Genomic DNA, 13,336 nt, shown 5'->3' with positions numbered 1-13,336 from the left:
GGAGCACAGGAAGTCGGGGTGTTGGGGAGCACAGGAAGTCGGGGTGTCCGAGAAGGAGCACAAGAAGTCGGGGTGTCGCAGAGGGAGCACAGTAGGGGCATCTGGCTAAGCAGGAGTCTGCCCGCCCCACTCCACCCCAGGCACACTGTGGGTCCCCCTGAGCGCATCCCAGATGCATTTGCTCGTAGGCCTCGGAGCTTCCTCAGGCCGCTGTCGCCGGGGGAGTCAGAATCCGCAGTCCACCGCGGCCCGAGAGCGGGGCCAGGCTCGGGGAGCCACACGCCGGGGCCTCACCTCATCAGTGTTGTACATGCCCATCCCCACGCCGCCGGCAGGGAAGTTGTACACCTCCCACTCCTTTGCGCCACTGCCGTCCTTCGGGGAGAAGACGATCTTGAACGTGCCGGCCCGGTCCACCACAAAGTCCGTGGCCTTGTACTGCGGAGACAAGAGCGCGGCTCAGGCGAGGGGGTCCGGGTGAGGGTCCCAGGCCAGTGCGAGCCAGCTCCCTCCGGGGCCAACCTGGTCGCCGTGGGCGTGCCTGCCAATGGTGATGGGCTTGGTCCAGCCGGGGACGAGGCGCGGGATGTTTTTGCAGATGATGGGTTCCCGGAAGACGGTCCCCCCGAGGATGTTTCGGATGGTCCCGTTGGGACTCTTCCACATCTTCTTCAGCTTGAACTCTGTGAGGACAGAGACGAAGTGGCCCCGCTGCAGCCCCCACCTTCCAACCAAAATTTTAGCCCTAAGCAAGAACGCAGCCAGACGGGAGCCCTGGAAATCATCCTGGGGAATGTCTAGAATATGAATGTGTGGGCCATGGGATCAGATTTCCTGGCTTCAGGGTCTAACTCCACCACCTCTAACTGTGAGTTTTATGCAGGTGGCTTAACCTGAGCTATAAAATGAAATGATTGCGCTCTTTCTCTTCAACGAGGTGGTCGAGTGGTTTGGTGGCGGCGGCCTTGCGGATTCGCGCCAGACGCAGAGATGCAGATCTTTGTGAAGACCCTGACAGGCAAGACCATCACCCTCGAGGTCGAGCCCAGTGACACTATTGAGAATGTCAAAGCCAAAATCCAAGACAAGGAGGGCATCCCGCCTGACCAGCAGCGTCCGATTTTTGCGGGCAAACAGCTGGAAGATGGCCGTGCTCTGTCAGACTGTAATATCCAGGAAGAGTCCACCCTGAACTTGGTGCTTCGCCTCCAGGGTGGCATCATCGAGGCTTCCCTCCGCCAGCTGGCCCAGAAATACAACTGTGACAAGATGATCTGCCGCAAGTGTTACGCTCGCCTGCACCCCCGTGCTGTCAACTGCCGCAAGCAGAAGTGCGGCCACACCAACAACCTGCGCCCCAAAAAGAAGGTCAAATAAGGCCCCTCCACCGGCTCTTCCTTTGCCTGCAGGGCAGCCTCCTGCCCGAGCCCCAAGGGCCTGGGGCCTCAATAAAGTTTCCCTTTCATTGACTGGAGCAGTAAAAAAAAAAAAAAAAAAAAAAAAAATGAAATGATTGCTAAGGGTCGCGGTGAGGATTAAATAAACTTATTCCTAAAGCGGCTCCCACATCATGCTCGGCTGTGGCAGCACCCGGCCTCGCTGCAGACGTGCTGTTCTAGCCCCAGTACTCTCACGAACCATGGGGTCCAGCCCACATTACTAAGACAGTGACTCCCTACTTCCTTGGCCACAAAATAGGGATGCATAAATCCTGGGGCTTGGGAGAAATAAAAGAAAACCTGCAAAAAAGAGCTTAGCACGGAGATGATTCCAGTAGCCTAAGGTCAGTTTCCACCAGAAAGACGGGAGGAGCTCTGGAGCATTTGGGAAATAGGGCTTGAATGCCTCCTTCCAGCTCCCTCACACTGCAGGACATAGCAAGAGAGAAAGAGCTCCGCAAGCCCCTAAGCTACCCTTTCTCGAATTTTCCAAACCTGGCCCCTTTGTCCACACAATGGTGCCCTATTTCATGGAACCCTCGAAAGTGGTCCCAGAACCAGGGCCCAGCAGCCAGTCCAAGCCTGGTGAGGGCACCTCTCTGAGACCCTTCCCCAGCCACAGGGGCCCGGGGCAGAGCTGCGCTGCCAAGCGGGTGGTGAGATCCAAGCAATGCTCCCCAGCGCCCTCTGAGGCCCTCTGAAGGATACGAGCCTGACACAAAGCACTCTGCTGGACAGAGGTGGCCCCAAGGTCTCTCCGTAAACCTGCCTGCAGAACAGCCCAGGAGGCCAGAGGGGCAAGCTGCCCAAAGAGGCCGTCCTTACTGTGCCTTCATGAGCTTCCTCCTCGCTGGTTGCCAACGACCCCTACCCTGGCCAGAGCCGCACAGCACAGCACAAACACCACGGGCCTGGGAACAATACCCCGCCCAGCCTCATCTGCAGGCACCCCTAGGGCTCCCCTGTCTCCCAGGTTCATGGCCCAGCCCCCACTGCCCTGGCCCACCCACCTCCGCACCCTCACACCTTCCACACGGGCCTCATCGGGGGTGATGGTGGCACACTTGACGGCCACACTGTACTTCTGGGTGGCCAATGCAGAGTCTATGGTGACCTGGTCGTTGGTCTGGTCACGGTGTGGGAGCCCCAGGTCGAAGTACTTGAGCTGGACGTCCACGTGGGGTAGGATGAGCTAGAGACAGATGACCAGGGCAAGGCATCAGCCCAGATGTCTGTGACTCAGGGGCATGTGTGGGCCACAGCACAGGATGCCCAGTCAGGGAAGGCCAGTGGAGGAAGGGGGCAGCCCGGCAGAGGGGTGGGATCAGCCGTTCCTCAGCGGGGCCGGGCGGAAGCTGTCAGGGTGCCAGGGCTCTCTGGAAAGAGGCCAGCAGACCAGGCTGCAGCCCCTCAGAGGGCTCAGCCCCTGGCATGGACCACGATGGCCCACCAACTCAGCTGAACCCCAACCCCAAGCGCATCTAGATTTCTCTGTATGGTGGGTTCCCTTCTCCTCCCCATTCAGAAGTGGCAATTCTCGACCTTCTTGTGGACACACACACAATACAGGGGTCTTCACGTGGACAAGTTCTCCAGGCAGATCCAGACCACAGCGACTTTGGGGAAGCCAAGCAGCCGCGCTGGGAGCCATCCGCCGTGACGGCTCAATGGCTCGGACGTGTTGCCGTCCATGGCCTCGACTCCAGATAACATCCCTGAACCGCCGAGGAAAGGTGTGCACGCTGCCCGGCACACCCGCCCTGCTCTTTCCACTCCCTGGAGAACGCACATCGGACTGTGGGGCATCAAGACCCGACACAGGATGGGCCTTGAATGTGCACCCATTCTGGAAAACATGTGGGCTTTGGCACCGGCACAAGACAGACGGCTGAGGACGGGCCCCTGCCTGACGTGGTGAGAACTGTGTGTGGACGTGACAGAAAGGTGGTTGGAAGGACAGAAAAGGGCTGTTGCTGCCCACCAGGGTGGTGGGTGAGCCCTGGGACCGGACACGGGGCCCAGGAGGCCGTGCGGAGAGCCGCCCACTTTGGGAGGAACTACCTTCTCCTTGATGAACTGCCAGATGATCCGGGTCATCTCATCGCCGTCCATCTCCACCACCGGCTTCGCCACCTTGATCCTCTTGTCGGCATCTGGAACCGGGCACACACAGCGCATCACACCTCTGGGGAGGTTCGTGGGGGAGCCCCTCTCCTCCCCGGCCGGACCTGCCCTTCCCCAAGGCGGGAGCCATGTCAGCCAGGGCCCAGCTCCCCACGTTCCGTCCCCCTCAGCAGGAGCAGCTCCCCGGCCACCTGGGGGGCCTGGATCCCCCACTGAGGACAGCCACCTAGGACTGGCCAGAAGGATGCCAGCCTGGCCGGTCAGACCCTCTCCCCTGGAATCTGAAGGCAAAGGAGACCAACACAGAGCCTAAGATCCAGCGGGGGCCACCCTGTCCAGCAGCACGTCAGGGAGGGCCGCCCACAGGCTGCTATCACCCCGTCCCCAGGGCGCAGCCCCTGTGGTCCCATCCCTGCAGTTCTGGGAGCTACCCCGTGGCCTTCCTGTAACTTCCTCTCAAAGTTAGCCAGTCGCTAACCTGGTAACAAGAGCCCGACTAAATCTAAGTGAGGCCGGCAACTCTGTTGGCACCTATGTGACAGGGTACCCACGCCCTTCACGTGATTCCTTTTAAGGCTCAAACGGCTTCCACAGGGACTATGCTTATCTCCACTTTAAACGCGGTACCAGCGAGGCTCAGAGAGTTTACCAGCTTCCTGCCAAAGCTTATACTGCTTGAAGACAACACATCTACCAGGAGTCACACCTTTCTCGATGGAAAGCGTGGCTTAGGGCACGTGGACTAGAACTCAGAACCCTCAATCCGAGCTGGCTCGGGGTGGCCAGTCCCGCCAGAGAAGCATCTAAGGTCCAGGGAGATGGTTGAGGACAAGAGGAGCCGGGGGGAGGCTCGCCAAGCAAAGTCTGACTCATGAGAAAAACCAACAGTCTGGGAAGTGAATTCCAAAGAAAACTCAGGAAAATGGCCCACCCCATTAAATCAGTGCAGGCTACCTGGAGGGAGCTTGTTGAACCTTAGCCTGTAGCAGACAAGAGGTACCCAGGCGCCAGCACGTTCCTCTACGAACAGCCGGGAGGAGGCAGTGACTGCAGAGTCGGGCAAAGCAGATCCGTGTGACACCTACAGCCGGGCCTCCGTCACCAGAAAGTTCACTCACTGCTGGGACGTAGGCAGGAGGACAGCTGAGAGTGGAGCTCTGTCCCCAGCAGAGCCTCCTCAGCCCTCACTCAGGGCCCATTGACTCTTACGTTACGCACAATCCTTACAGATGTAGTGCTGGGTCTTTCACCGCACCTGAGATTAGACAGCAAGTCCAAACAGGGGACCAAGATGCTCACTTAAAAACACCAATGGTCAGAAGAAGTGACCACCACTAGGTGGACAGCAAGGGACAGAAGTCTGTAAAAAGCAGGCCGAGACTAAAAAAGCATGACCACCTACGCACATGTAAAACAGAAGTGACCAAAACCCCACAACCCCAAACATATCACTGTCCTACGACACACACCACCACTGTGATTCATGCTGACTTCCCCAGCCCGCTGAGAAAAAGGTGAATTATGTGCAGCAAAATGACTCACTTTCCAAAGATGTGCACAGATTTTTTTTTAATCTAAAAATAATCTCCCAAGGATATGCAAACAGATTTTTTTTTTAACCTAAAAAGAATTTTAGAGATTATTTAGGAAGAAAAATGAGACCCAGGGAGTGTGGCTTGTGTCAGAAGTCAGGATAGATCCCAGGTCTCTGGTTCAAGCGCAGCCTCTGGACACCCTCATGGGTCACATGCAGAGAAGCAGAAAGCAAACACAGACTCCAAACATTCCATTCCCTACAGAACAAGGCGGACCCAGCTCTACCACCCTTTCCAGGATTCGAAGGGGCCTTTGGACCCAAGTTACAAAATTCTTTTACCTTTCCCGGTTGAAAGCTTGAGTATAAAGGGCTTTAGGACCTGCAGAAAGTCTGGGCTGTTGCAGAGCTAGCTTAGTTTTTAAGAGCATCTCTTAAGAGTTAATGTCATGAGAGCTAATCAAGATTTTTTTTTTTAACTGTACTGAATCTGCCATAATTATAATGATAATCCCTATGGAGAATTCATTTGGGGCCAGTCCTAAAGGTTTCAGCTTCACCTGGGCTCCACTCAAGTTTTGGGTTTCAGACACAGCACCTGTGGGCTGTGGACACCACACCTCCTATATGCAGAACTCAACGTCAAGATCACAGTGGGCAGCCCTCCCTGCTGTGCCTGCAGGTGTCAAACCCTCGGAAGACACAGGGCCCACTTATTTACAACCAGGTGCTAAGCACCTCTTCCTGAAACAGAAAAACGTTAACAGTGCCTGGCCTCAAGGAGTGAGTATGTAAGGGGAAACCTACAGAAGTAGAGAGAGAGGGCAAGCAGGGGCTATTAACAGAGTCAGGAGTGGGGCGCCTGGGTGGATCAGTCAGTTAAGTGTCTGCCTTTGGTTCAGGTCATGATCCCAGCGTCCTGGGATCAAGTCCTGCATCGGGCTCCCTGCTCGGCAGGGATTCTGCTTCTCCCTCTGACCCTCCTCCCTCTCATGTGCTCTCTCTCTCTCTATCTCTCTCTCATTCTCTCTGTCTCAAATAAATAAAATCTTTAAAAAAAATAAAATAAAATAAAAATTACCAACAATTACAAAATTACAAATAATCACAAAAAAACGACCCTGCTCAGGCAGGGTTTTTTTAAAATAATATATTGATTGGTGACCAAGGTTTTAAAATCAGGTGATTTCAACAACAGTAACAACCAACTAATAAATGGGCAAAGGACTTGAATAAATATTTCTTCAAAAATGATACATAAATGGCCAAGAAGCATATGAAAAGTCACCCCATAGCACTAATCATTAGGGAAATGCAAATGAAAATCACAATGAGATACCACCTCAGACCCATGAGGATAGCTACTATCAAAAAAACCCAAACAGGGGCGCCTGGGTGGCTCAGTTGGTTAAGCAACTGCCTTCGGCTCAGGTCATGATCCCGGAGTCCCGGGATCGAATCCCACATCGGGCTCCCGGCTCAGCGGGGAGCCTGCTTCTCCCTCTGACCCTCCCCCCTCTCATGCTGTTTCTCTCTCTCTCTCTCTCAAATAAATAAATAAAATCTTTAAAAAAAATTAAAAAAAAAAAATAAACCAAACAAACAAACAACCCCCCCCAACAGAAAACAACAGGTGTTGGTGAGGATGTGGAGAAACTGGAACCCTGTGTACAGCTGGTAAGAATGTAAAATGTTGCAGCCACTATGGAAAACAGTATGATGGTTCCTCAAAAAATTAAAGATAGAATTGCCGTATCGTCCAGGGGCACCCGGGTGGCTCAGTCGGTTAAGCGCCCAACTCTTGATTTCCACTCAGGTCATGATCTCAGGGTTGTGAGATGGAGTGGGGGGTGGGGGGGTGAGGGGTGCTCAGGCTCTGCTCTGGGCATGGAGCCTGCTTGGGATTCTCTCTCGCCCTTTCCCTCTGCCCCTTAAAAAAAAAAAAAAAAAAGGGAGAATTGCCACACAGTCCAGCAATCCCACTTCTAGATATATATCCGAAATAATTAAAAGCAGGGTCTCAAAGAGGTATTTGTACACTCATGTCCATAGCAGAATTATTGACAATAGCCAAGAGGTAGAAGTAAGTCAAGTGTCTATCAAGGAACGAATGGATGAACAAAATGTGGTATGAGCCTTCGAGAGAAGAGGACTCTGGAAACTAATCCAGGAAGGTTAAGAGAAATGTCCCTCCAAAGGTTAAACAATGTTCCTAATTCCAAGTTTCTCCAAGACTGGGCTCCCCACCACTCAAATGGGAATGGACTTGCTTGGAAGCTAAAAAAGGAAGTGCTGCCATGGTTAGTGAGAGCAACGGATCTGGACCTACCTCAATAGCTTTTGCTGCTCAAGTTCTTTTGTTTCAAATTCCACAAAGCCAGTTTCCCCTTGGATGGCCAGTGGACTTACAATGTGGTATACTTACATAGACAGCATCACCACATCCCAAACACTTTCAGTATGGCTGTGATTAACATTTCTGGGAGGTAACTCTTACAATAAATTAGAAGCGATAATAAATACGCAAGGAATTAATAGTCATATTGCCTAAGCTTTTCACAATTCCTGCACTTTACTCAGAATGTCAATAAATTTTTTTTAAGATTTTATTTATTTATTTGAGAAAGAGAGAATGAGAGACAGAGAGCAGGAGAGGGGGGAGGGTCAGAGGGAGAAGCAGACTCCCTGCTGAGCGGGGAACCCAACGCGGGACTCGATCCTGGGACTCCAGGATCATGACCTGAGCCGAAGGCAGTCTCTCAACCAACTGAGCCACCCAGGTGCCCAGTCAATAAATTTTAAATGGACTATTTTTTAAATGGGTATATAGAGAGTGGAATATTCAGCCCTAAAAATTAAGAAAATGCTGACACAAGCTATAACAGGGATAAACCTGGAGGACTTATGAGGACTGAAACAGCCTAGGCACAAGAAGAAAATGACGGTCTGATTTTATTTACAGGTGGTACCTAGAGTAGTCAGATTCACAGAAACAGAAAGTGGAAGGGGTGCGGAGGGGGTTGCCGGGAGCTGGGGGGAGGAGGGGGTGGGGCACTGTTGTTTAATGGGTACAGAGTTTCAGTTTTGCAAGATGATAAAGCTCTGGGGATTGGTTTTACGACAGTGTGGAAGTATTTAACACTACTGAACTGCACTCTTAAAAATGGTTAGGATGGAAATTTTTATTGTGTGGTTTTTACCACAATACAAAATAAGAAGTAAGATTTTTTTTTTTTAAGTTTTTAAAAATTTGAACGGGGAGGGGAGGGGAGAACAACCCAGGAGATTTTACATACAAATACAGTCTCTCTCTTTTTTTTTTTAAGATTTTATTTATGTATTTGAGAGAGAGAGAGAGAGAGAGAGGGAACAAGCAGGGGGAGTGGCAGGGAGAAGGCAAGGGAGAGGGAGAAGCAGGCTCCCCACTGGGCAGGGAGCCTGACACTGGGATCAATCCCGGAACTCTGGGATCATGACCTCAGCCGAAGGCAGATGCTCAACCCACTGAGCCACCCAGGCGCCCGTCCAGTCTCTTCTTGAAGCATGATTTGCTTCCCCCACACTGAGCTGGTGCTCATGCAACACCTTCTCCTTGATTCCAGGCCTATCATGTACACTCCAGAGGACGTGCACCCCAAGACATCAGAGTTGGGGACCTGGTGTGTGGTTTGGCCAATATGGTAAAGACACCCCCGTCGTCTGCCCCTCTCTGGGTGACAGATGATGACAAGCAATCTGAAATCCAAGGAACAGTACATGGGCCTCCCTGGCAGCTTCCAAGGGCCAGCCACCATGAAATCCTCAGAAGCCATGTTGCACACGGTCCTCTTGGTCAGAGTATGGGATGGAATTATACCAGTCACAGGCGACCCAGCAGGCCAGTTCTCCTCCTCATCTGGACTGCTAGCACCCAACACCAAGTAAGGATATCAAAACTTGTCCCCAGTTTCAAGATTGGCCTGCTGCTCCAAACTCAAGGCTGAAGGTCTCTCCCAAGACAGCCGCCCCCAAGAGTTAAGTGCTTTGCCACTTTCCCACCCTGGCGGCGGTCAGCAGAGAAGCTGATTGGCCAGCATGGCCCAGCAGAATGTGAGGGGAAGCCCCCAATTCCTGGTTGCTCAAGAAGGCAGGGCAGCGATTCTGGAAGAGGCTCTAGAGTTTTCGTCGGTGTCATCCTGCACTCCACTCCCTCACACCCACATCTGCACCATCAAAAAATCCTATTGGCTCTTCCTTCAAAATACATCAGAATCCAATCCCTTCTCACCATTCCCAGCCCTACCACCCAGGTGCCTGTCACCATTTCTCTTTTTTTTTTTTCCACCATCTCTTGCCAGATTAGGCCTACAAACCTACCAAGACCCCTGAAACCAGAGTGCTCCTGTTAAAATGTAAATCAGGCCATACTCTTCTCAAAACCCTGCAAAGCTTCCCCTTTCACACAGAGTAAAGGTCAAAGTCCTCAAAAATGCAAGGCCCCCAGAGGCCTGACCTAATCTGTCACTGCCCCCCCCAACCCTGTGGCAGCCTCAGGCACTCCTCCCTCAAGCAAAGGGGGACACGCCCAACATGGCCTTGGCACCTGACAACCAAACGGCCTGTTTCCTTCCTTCCCTTAGCGCTTCATCCGAGGTCTTTTCTGGCCACCCCATCCAAACTTCCATGCACACCTGCCTGGCCCCAATTTGTTCCCCTTAGCTCGTGTTCCTTTACACCACACTAGCCAACTTCGACCTTGTTTTACTGACTGTCCCCGCATTAGAATTTAGGCTCCACAAGGGCAGAAATCTTTGCCTCTTACCCCTGGCTCTGTCCCCAGCACCTTGCCTGAAACACAGGAGAACACAATAGTTGTTGAAGTCACAAGTCAATGTCAAGTCACAGTCAGTTTGGTCTATAGTAAGCTGCTGCCCTTCCCTCCCCTCCCGTTGGGATGAAATGTGCTCCCTCCCATCCCCCACCCCGTCCCCCCTCCCCGGGATGCATTGCCACACAGAGATTGGGCAAATTCTCACCAGCAGATTGCATCAGACCATCACAAATGTACATGAGTGGCATCTCTGCCAGGCAATGGGCAACTTGCCCTGGAAAAGCTCACACTTTATACTGTGTTAAAATGTGCAATCCATTGGCATTTTAAACATGCATTTACATTAGTGTAAACTCCAGGGCAGGTCACAGAGCCTGGCTTCCAGTAACCAGAGGGCAGTGTCCAGCACCTCATACCCTGAATGGAACCAGCACAAGAGAGGCTCCAAGCTCCCATGGAGGATTTGGGGGCTGGCCCCAGGCCTTCTGGAGGCTTTTCCTCCAAACCTGCCGGGCCACAACACGACCACCCAAAACACCTCTGATGGGGCAGCAGTGGTCTTATCTGATGTGGCTGAAACCAGCTTCAGTGGAGAACACGTTAGTAACTCCACCGGTGGGTCTGCAGAACTTTGACCAATGATTAAATAATCTGCCCTGGAATCTAAGAGTGCAGGCAAGTCACCAAGGTCTGAAAAGTTAAGAGGTAGGGTGAGAAAAATCAAGAAATTCCCGGGAGAGGAGTGGAGCTAAGGAAGGCCAGACAAGATCATTCTCCCAGTGAGCGCTTGGGCAGAGCCCACCCTCACTTTCCCAAAGGCCAGCATATCAGAACCACCACCAGCAGTCGCTGGAGGCCTAGGAACTGCAAAACTAGAGACGTGGGAATTACTGAGCAGCAAAGACACAGGAGTGTTTTAGCCAAAAAAAAATATTCTTTCCTTGTCATCAAGGGGAATGCCAAATATTCTGCCTCCCGCAGCGTTGCCAGGTAACAAACTAGCAGAGGCCACAGTTGTAATCACTTGTCCAACTCAAATACTATGTACTGGCCCCATTAATAACCGACCCGCTTGGGGACTTCTGGAAGGACCTACTACTGAAGGAACTTTCTTTCTTACCATCAATGCAGAGGAGAAAAGGGGAGACCTGGAGAATGTATCTAACTCCCACTCCATTTTGCTAAAGGTGGTGCCATATGGGAAACTCTGTTTGGGGACCTGTGGGCACTTAGAACCTTGGAGTTGCAGGACTGACCACTTGGAGACAAATCCCATTAGTACAAAAGCAGAAATGCCCCTTTCTTCTTGGCAGGAGACGTCTGGGTGGGGGCCCAAGCTCTCCCCCCCCTCCTCCCCAATTCTGGTCAGCTGCTCCCACACTCGTTAAAGATTACCTACCCTAACAGTTAACGCCAGGCTGCCTGGGCCCCACTGCCTCTTCCTCACTGTCCTCGCTCACTCTGAGGGGCTCCAGGTCAGGAAAGGGGTTTCCGTGGCAACAGGCAAGAGACAGGGCCAAGAGACCTACATTCTCCCTGCCTTTTGTAGCTGGCAATGGAGAGCCTCAGTGCCGGCCAATGCCCACATGCCACAGGGGGCGGGGGAGGTTGGTAATGGAGGTTCAGGCTAAATCCTGCTTATTCTGACCCGACTACTGTCTTCTCTCCTAAGCAGGGTGCTAAGGGTACCACAGAGGCAGTGAGGAACTATTCAGGAAAGTGGCATTTTGGTGCGGCTGCCCAGGAGCCCAGTCTCCCAGTCGGGAGAGAGGGCCGGGTCAAGGAGCAGCGCAGGATGGGCTGGCGAGAAAAGGCAGGTCAGGCCAAGGAGAGGCCCCAGGATAGAGACTTAAGTTAGACCGGGGCGGGGGGGGGGGCGCAAACAAAAGGGAAAATAAAAAGGACGCTCCTCCAGCTGTCGCGTAAAAGGCTCCAAAAATAGCTGACGCGGGCCTGACAGCGAGGAGGGATGACAGAGCGCCGGGCTGCAAAGGAAGGGGAAGCGGCAGCCTTCTCCCCGCCTTTGTCTGAGCCGGGCCCGCGCCACGACCATCCCTCTCACGCGAACACCCGGCCGGGTGCTCCCGCCCCTTACTCGCTGGCCTGTCCCCCTCCCGGGGACGCAGGGCAGGCAGGATACCCTCCGGGCCCGGGGCCCCCCCCCAGCACCCCCTACAGGAATACCTAGGGGCGCGGAGCGGCCCGGAACCCCCGCCCGCGCAGGGCCGCAGGACTGGCCGCGCCAGGGCCACCAGTTGCCACCGTCCTTCAAGCCCCCTGCGCCTGGCGCGGCCAGAGAGCCTAGGGCCGGGGAGGGCGTCCCCGCCCCCCCGGCTCTTTATGTGCCAAGCCCGCCGTCCCCGGCCCCGCGATTGTCCCGACTCGCACTCCCAGGTCCCCGCCCGGGAGGCCGCCACGTCGCGGTGCCTGGCGCCCGCCCCGCCCGGACCCTCCTCGTGGCACTCACAGTGGCGCCGCGGCTGCTCCTGCAAGTTGGGGCCCGTCGGGGCTGCCGGCGCCCAGGCCGGCCCGGAGCTGGAGACTCTGCAGAGCGAGCGTACGACCCGCAGGTAGCCAGCCATCCCGCCAAGCAGGCGAGCGAACCGAGCGAGGCAGGCGAGATCCCAGCGCCGGTGCTGCTCCGGGCCGCCTGGCTGCGAGCGGCCGAGGCCTGCCCGGCGCCCGCTCGCGGGCAGGGGCGGGGCGGGGCTGCCGGGGGCCGCCACCCAATTGGGCCTCGCCGGAGAGGAGGCGGGGCCGGAGCCTGGCGGGCCTCCTCCCGGCCCCCACCCGCCCCGCACCAGCCGGACCCCGCCCCAGCGCCCAGAGCGCGCTTCCTTTGGAGCCAAGGGTCTGCTGCTAGAGGTCGACAGACCCGCGGGGAAGGGCGAGCCGGGGTCTGAGCTGGGGGATTAGGGCAGCTGTTAGCGAGGCTAAACTCCTCTCTCCGGGATTCCCTATTTAAACCTGGGTGTCAGTTGCTGACAAATCATCTTTAAACCCCCCAAGTGAGCAAACGCCTGCGCCCTTCGCGTTGGCTGGACTGAAACTCCTTCGCATTAACCAAGTGCGGGTTCAGTGTTCTTGGACTAAGACCACGGGCACGTCGGCTCCTCAAGTTCGCGCTCACATACTCCTGTCCACACGAGTTGTGTAGACCGATCCGAGTCAAGAGCTGAAATCTCTTCTCCTCTGCTTCTCACCAGGTCAAGCTGCTAATCCTCGAAGTCATTCAGCCTAACCAGACTCTGCTTTCTCCCGTCCCAAATGGGAATTGTTAACAGTAACAGGGCTGCCCGGAGAGGTGGGTGACATAATGCAAGGAGAAGGCTTGGGGCACACCCTCGGCTCAACGGTTGTAGTTGATGCTTATCACGACCCAGATGAGTCTTCATGCAGCCTGCACCGAATGAGTTCAGGATCCACCCT

At 54.4% G+C, this 13,336-nt stretch overlaps 2 protein-coding genes across 2 annotated transcripts in view; one reads left to right on the top strand and one right to left on the bottom strand.

Moving 5' to 3' along the window:
* The window catches only part of IDH2 (isocitrate dehydrogenase (NADP(+)) 2), a 16,701-nt gene extending 4,110 nt beyond the window's left edge, over nucleotides 1–12,591 (bottom strand). The window contains exons 1-5 of the mRNA XM_025893058.2: nucleotides 12,375–12,591; nucleotides 3,501–3,592; nucleotides 2,466–2,631; nucleotides 523–683; nucleotides 295–438 (exon numbers count right to left, since the gene is read on the bottom strand). Of these exons, the coding sequence (XP_025748843.1) occupies nucleotides 295–438; nucleotides 523–683; nucleotides 2,466–2,631; nucleotides 3,501–3,592; nucleotides 12,375–12,489 (678 nt within the window). The 5' untranslated portion in view covers nucleotides 12,490–12,591. The remainder of the gene's footprint in view (nucleotides 1–294; nucleotides 439–522; nucleotides 684–2,465; nucleotides 2,632–3,500; nucleotides 3,593–12,374) is intronic.
* On the top strand, nucleotides 921–1,510 carry LOC112839923 (ubiquitin-ribosomal protein eL40 fusion protein-like). Its single transcript, XM_073882243.1, has one exon. The coding sequence runs from the start codon at nucleotides 991–993 to the stop codon at nucleotides 1,375–1,377; it is 387 nt and encodes a 128-aa protein (XP_073738344.1). The 5' UTR covers nucleotides 921–990; the 3' UTR covers nucleotides 1,378–1,510.
* Nucleotides 12,592–13,336: the final 745 nt, after the last annotated feature.

Source organism: Callorhinus ursinus, unplaced genomic scaffold (assembly GCF_003265705.2).
Source record: "Callorhinus ursinus isolate GAN/ISIS: 27379988/994484 unplaced genomic scaffold, GSC_fseal_2.0 scaffold45, whole genome shotgun sequence".
NCBI classification, from domain to species: Eukaryota; Metazoa; Chordata; class Mammalia; order Carnivora; family Otariidae; genus Callorhinus; species Callorhinus ursinus.
This window is presented reverse-complemented; position numbering and strand designations above follow the sequence as displayed.

Bases quoted from the DNA above. Each gene is read 5' to 3' on its own strand.
- LOC112839923 (XM_073882243.1), top strand. From the start codon at position 991: ATGCAGATCTTTGTGAAGACCCTGACAGGCAAGACCATCACCCTCGAG.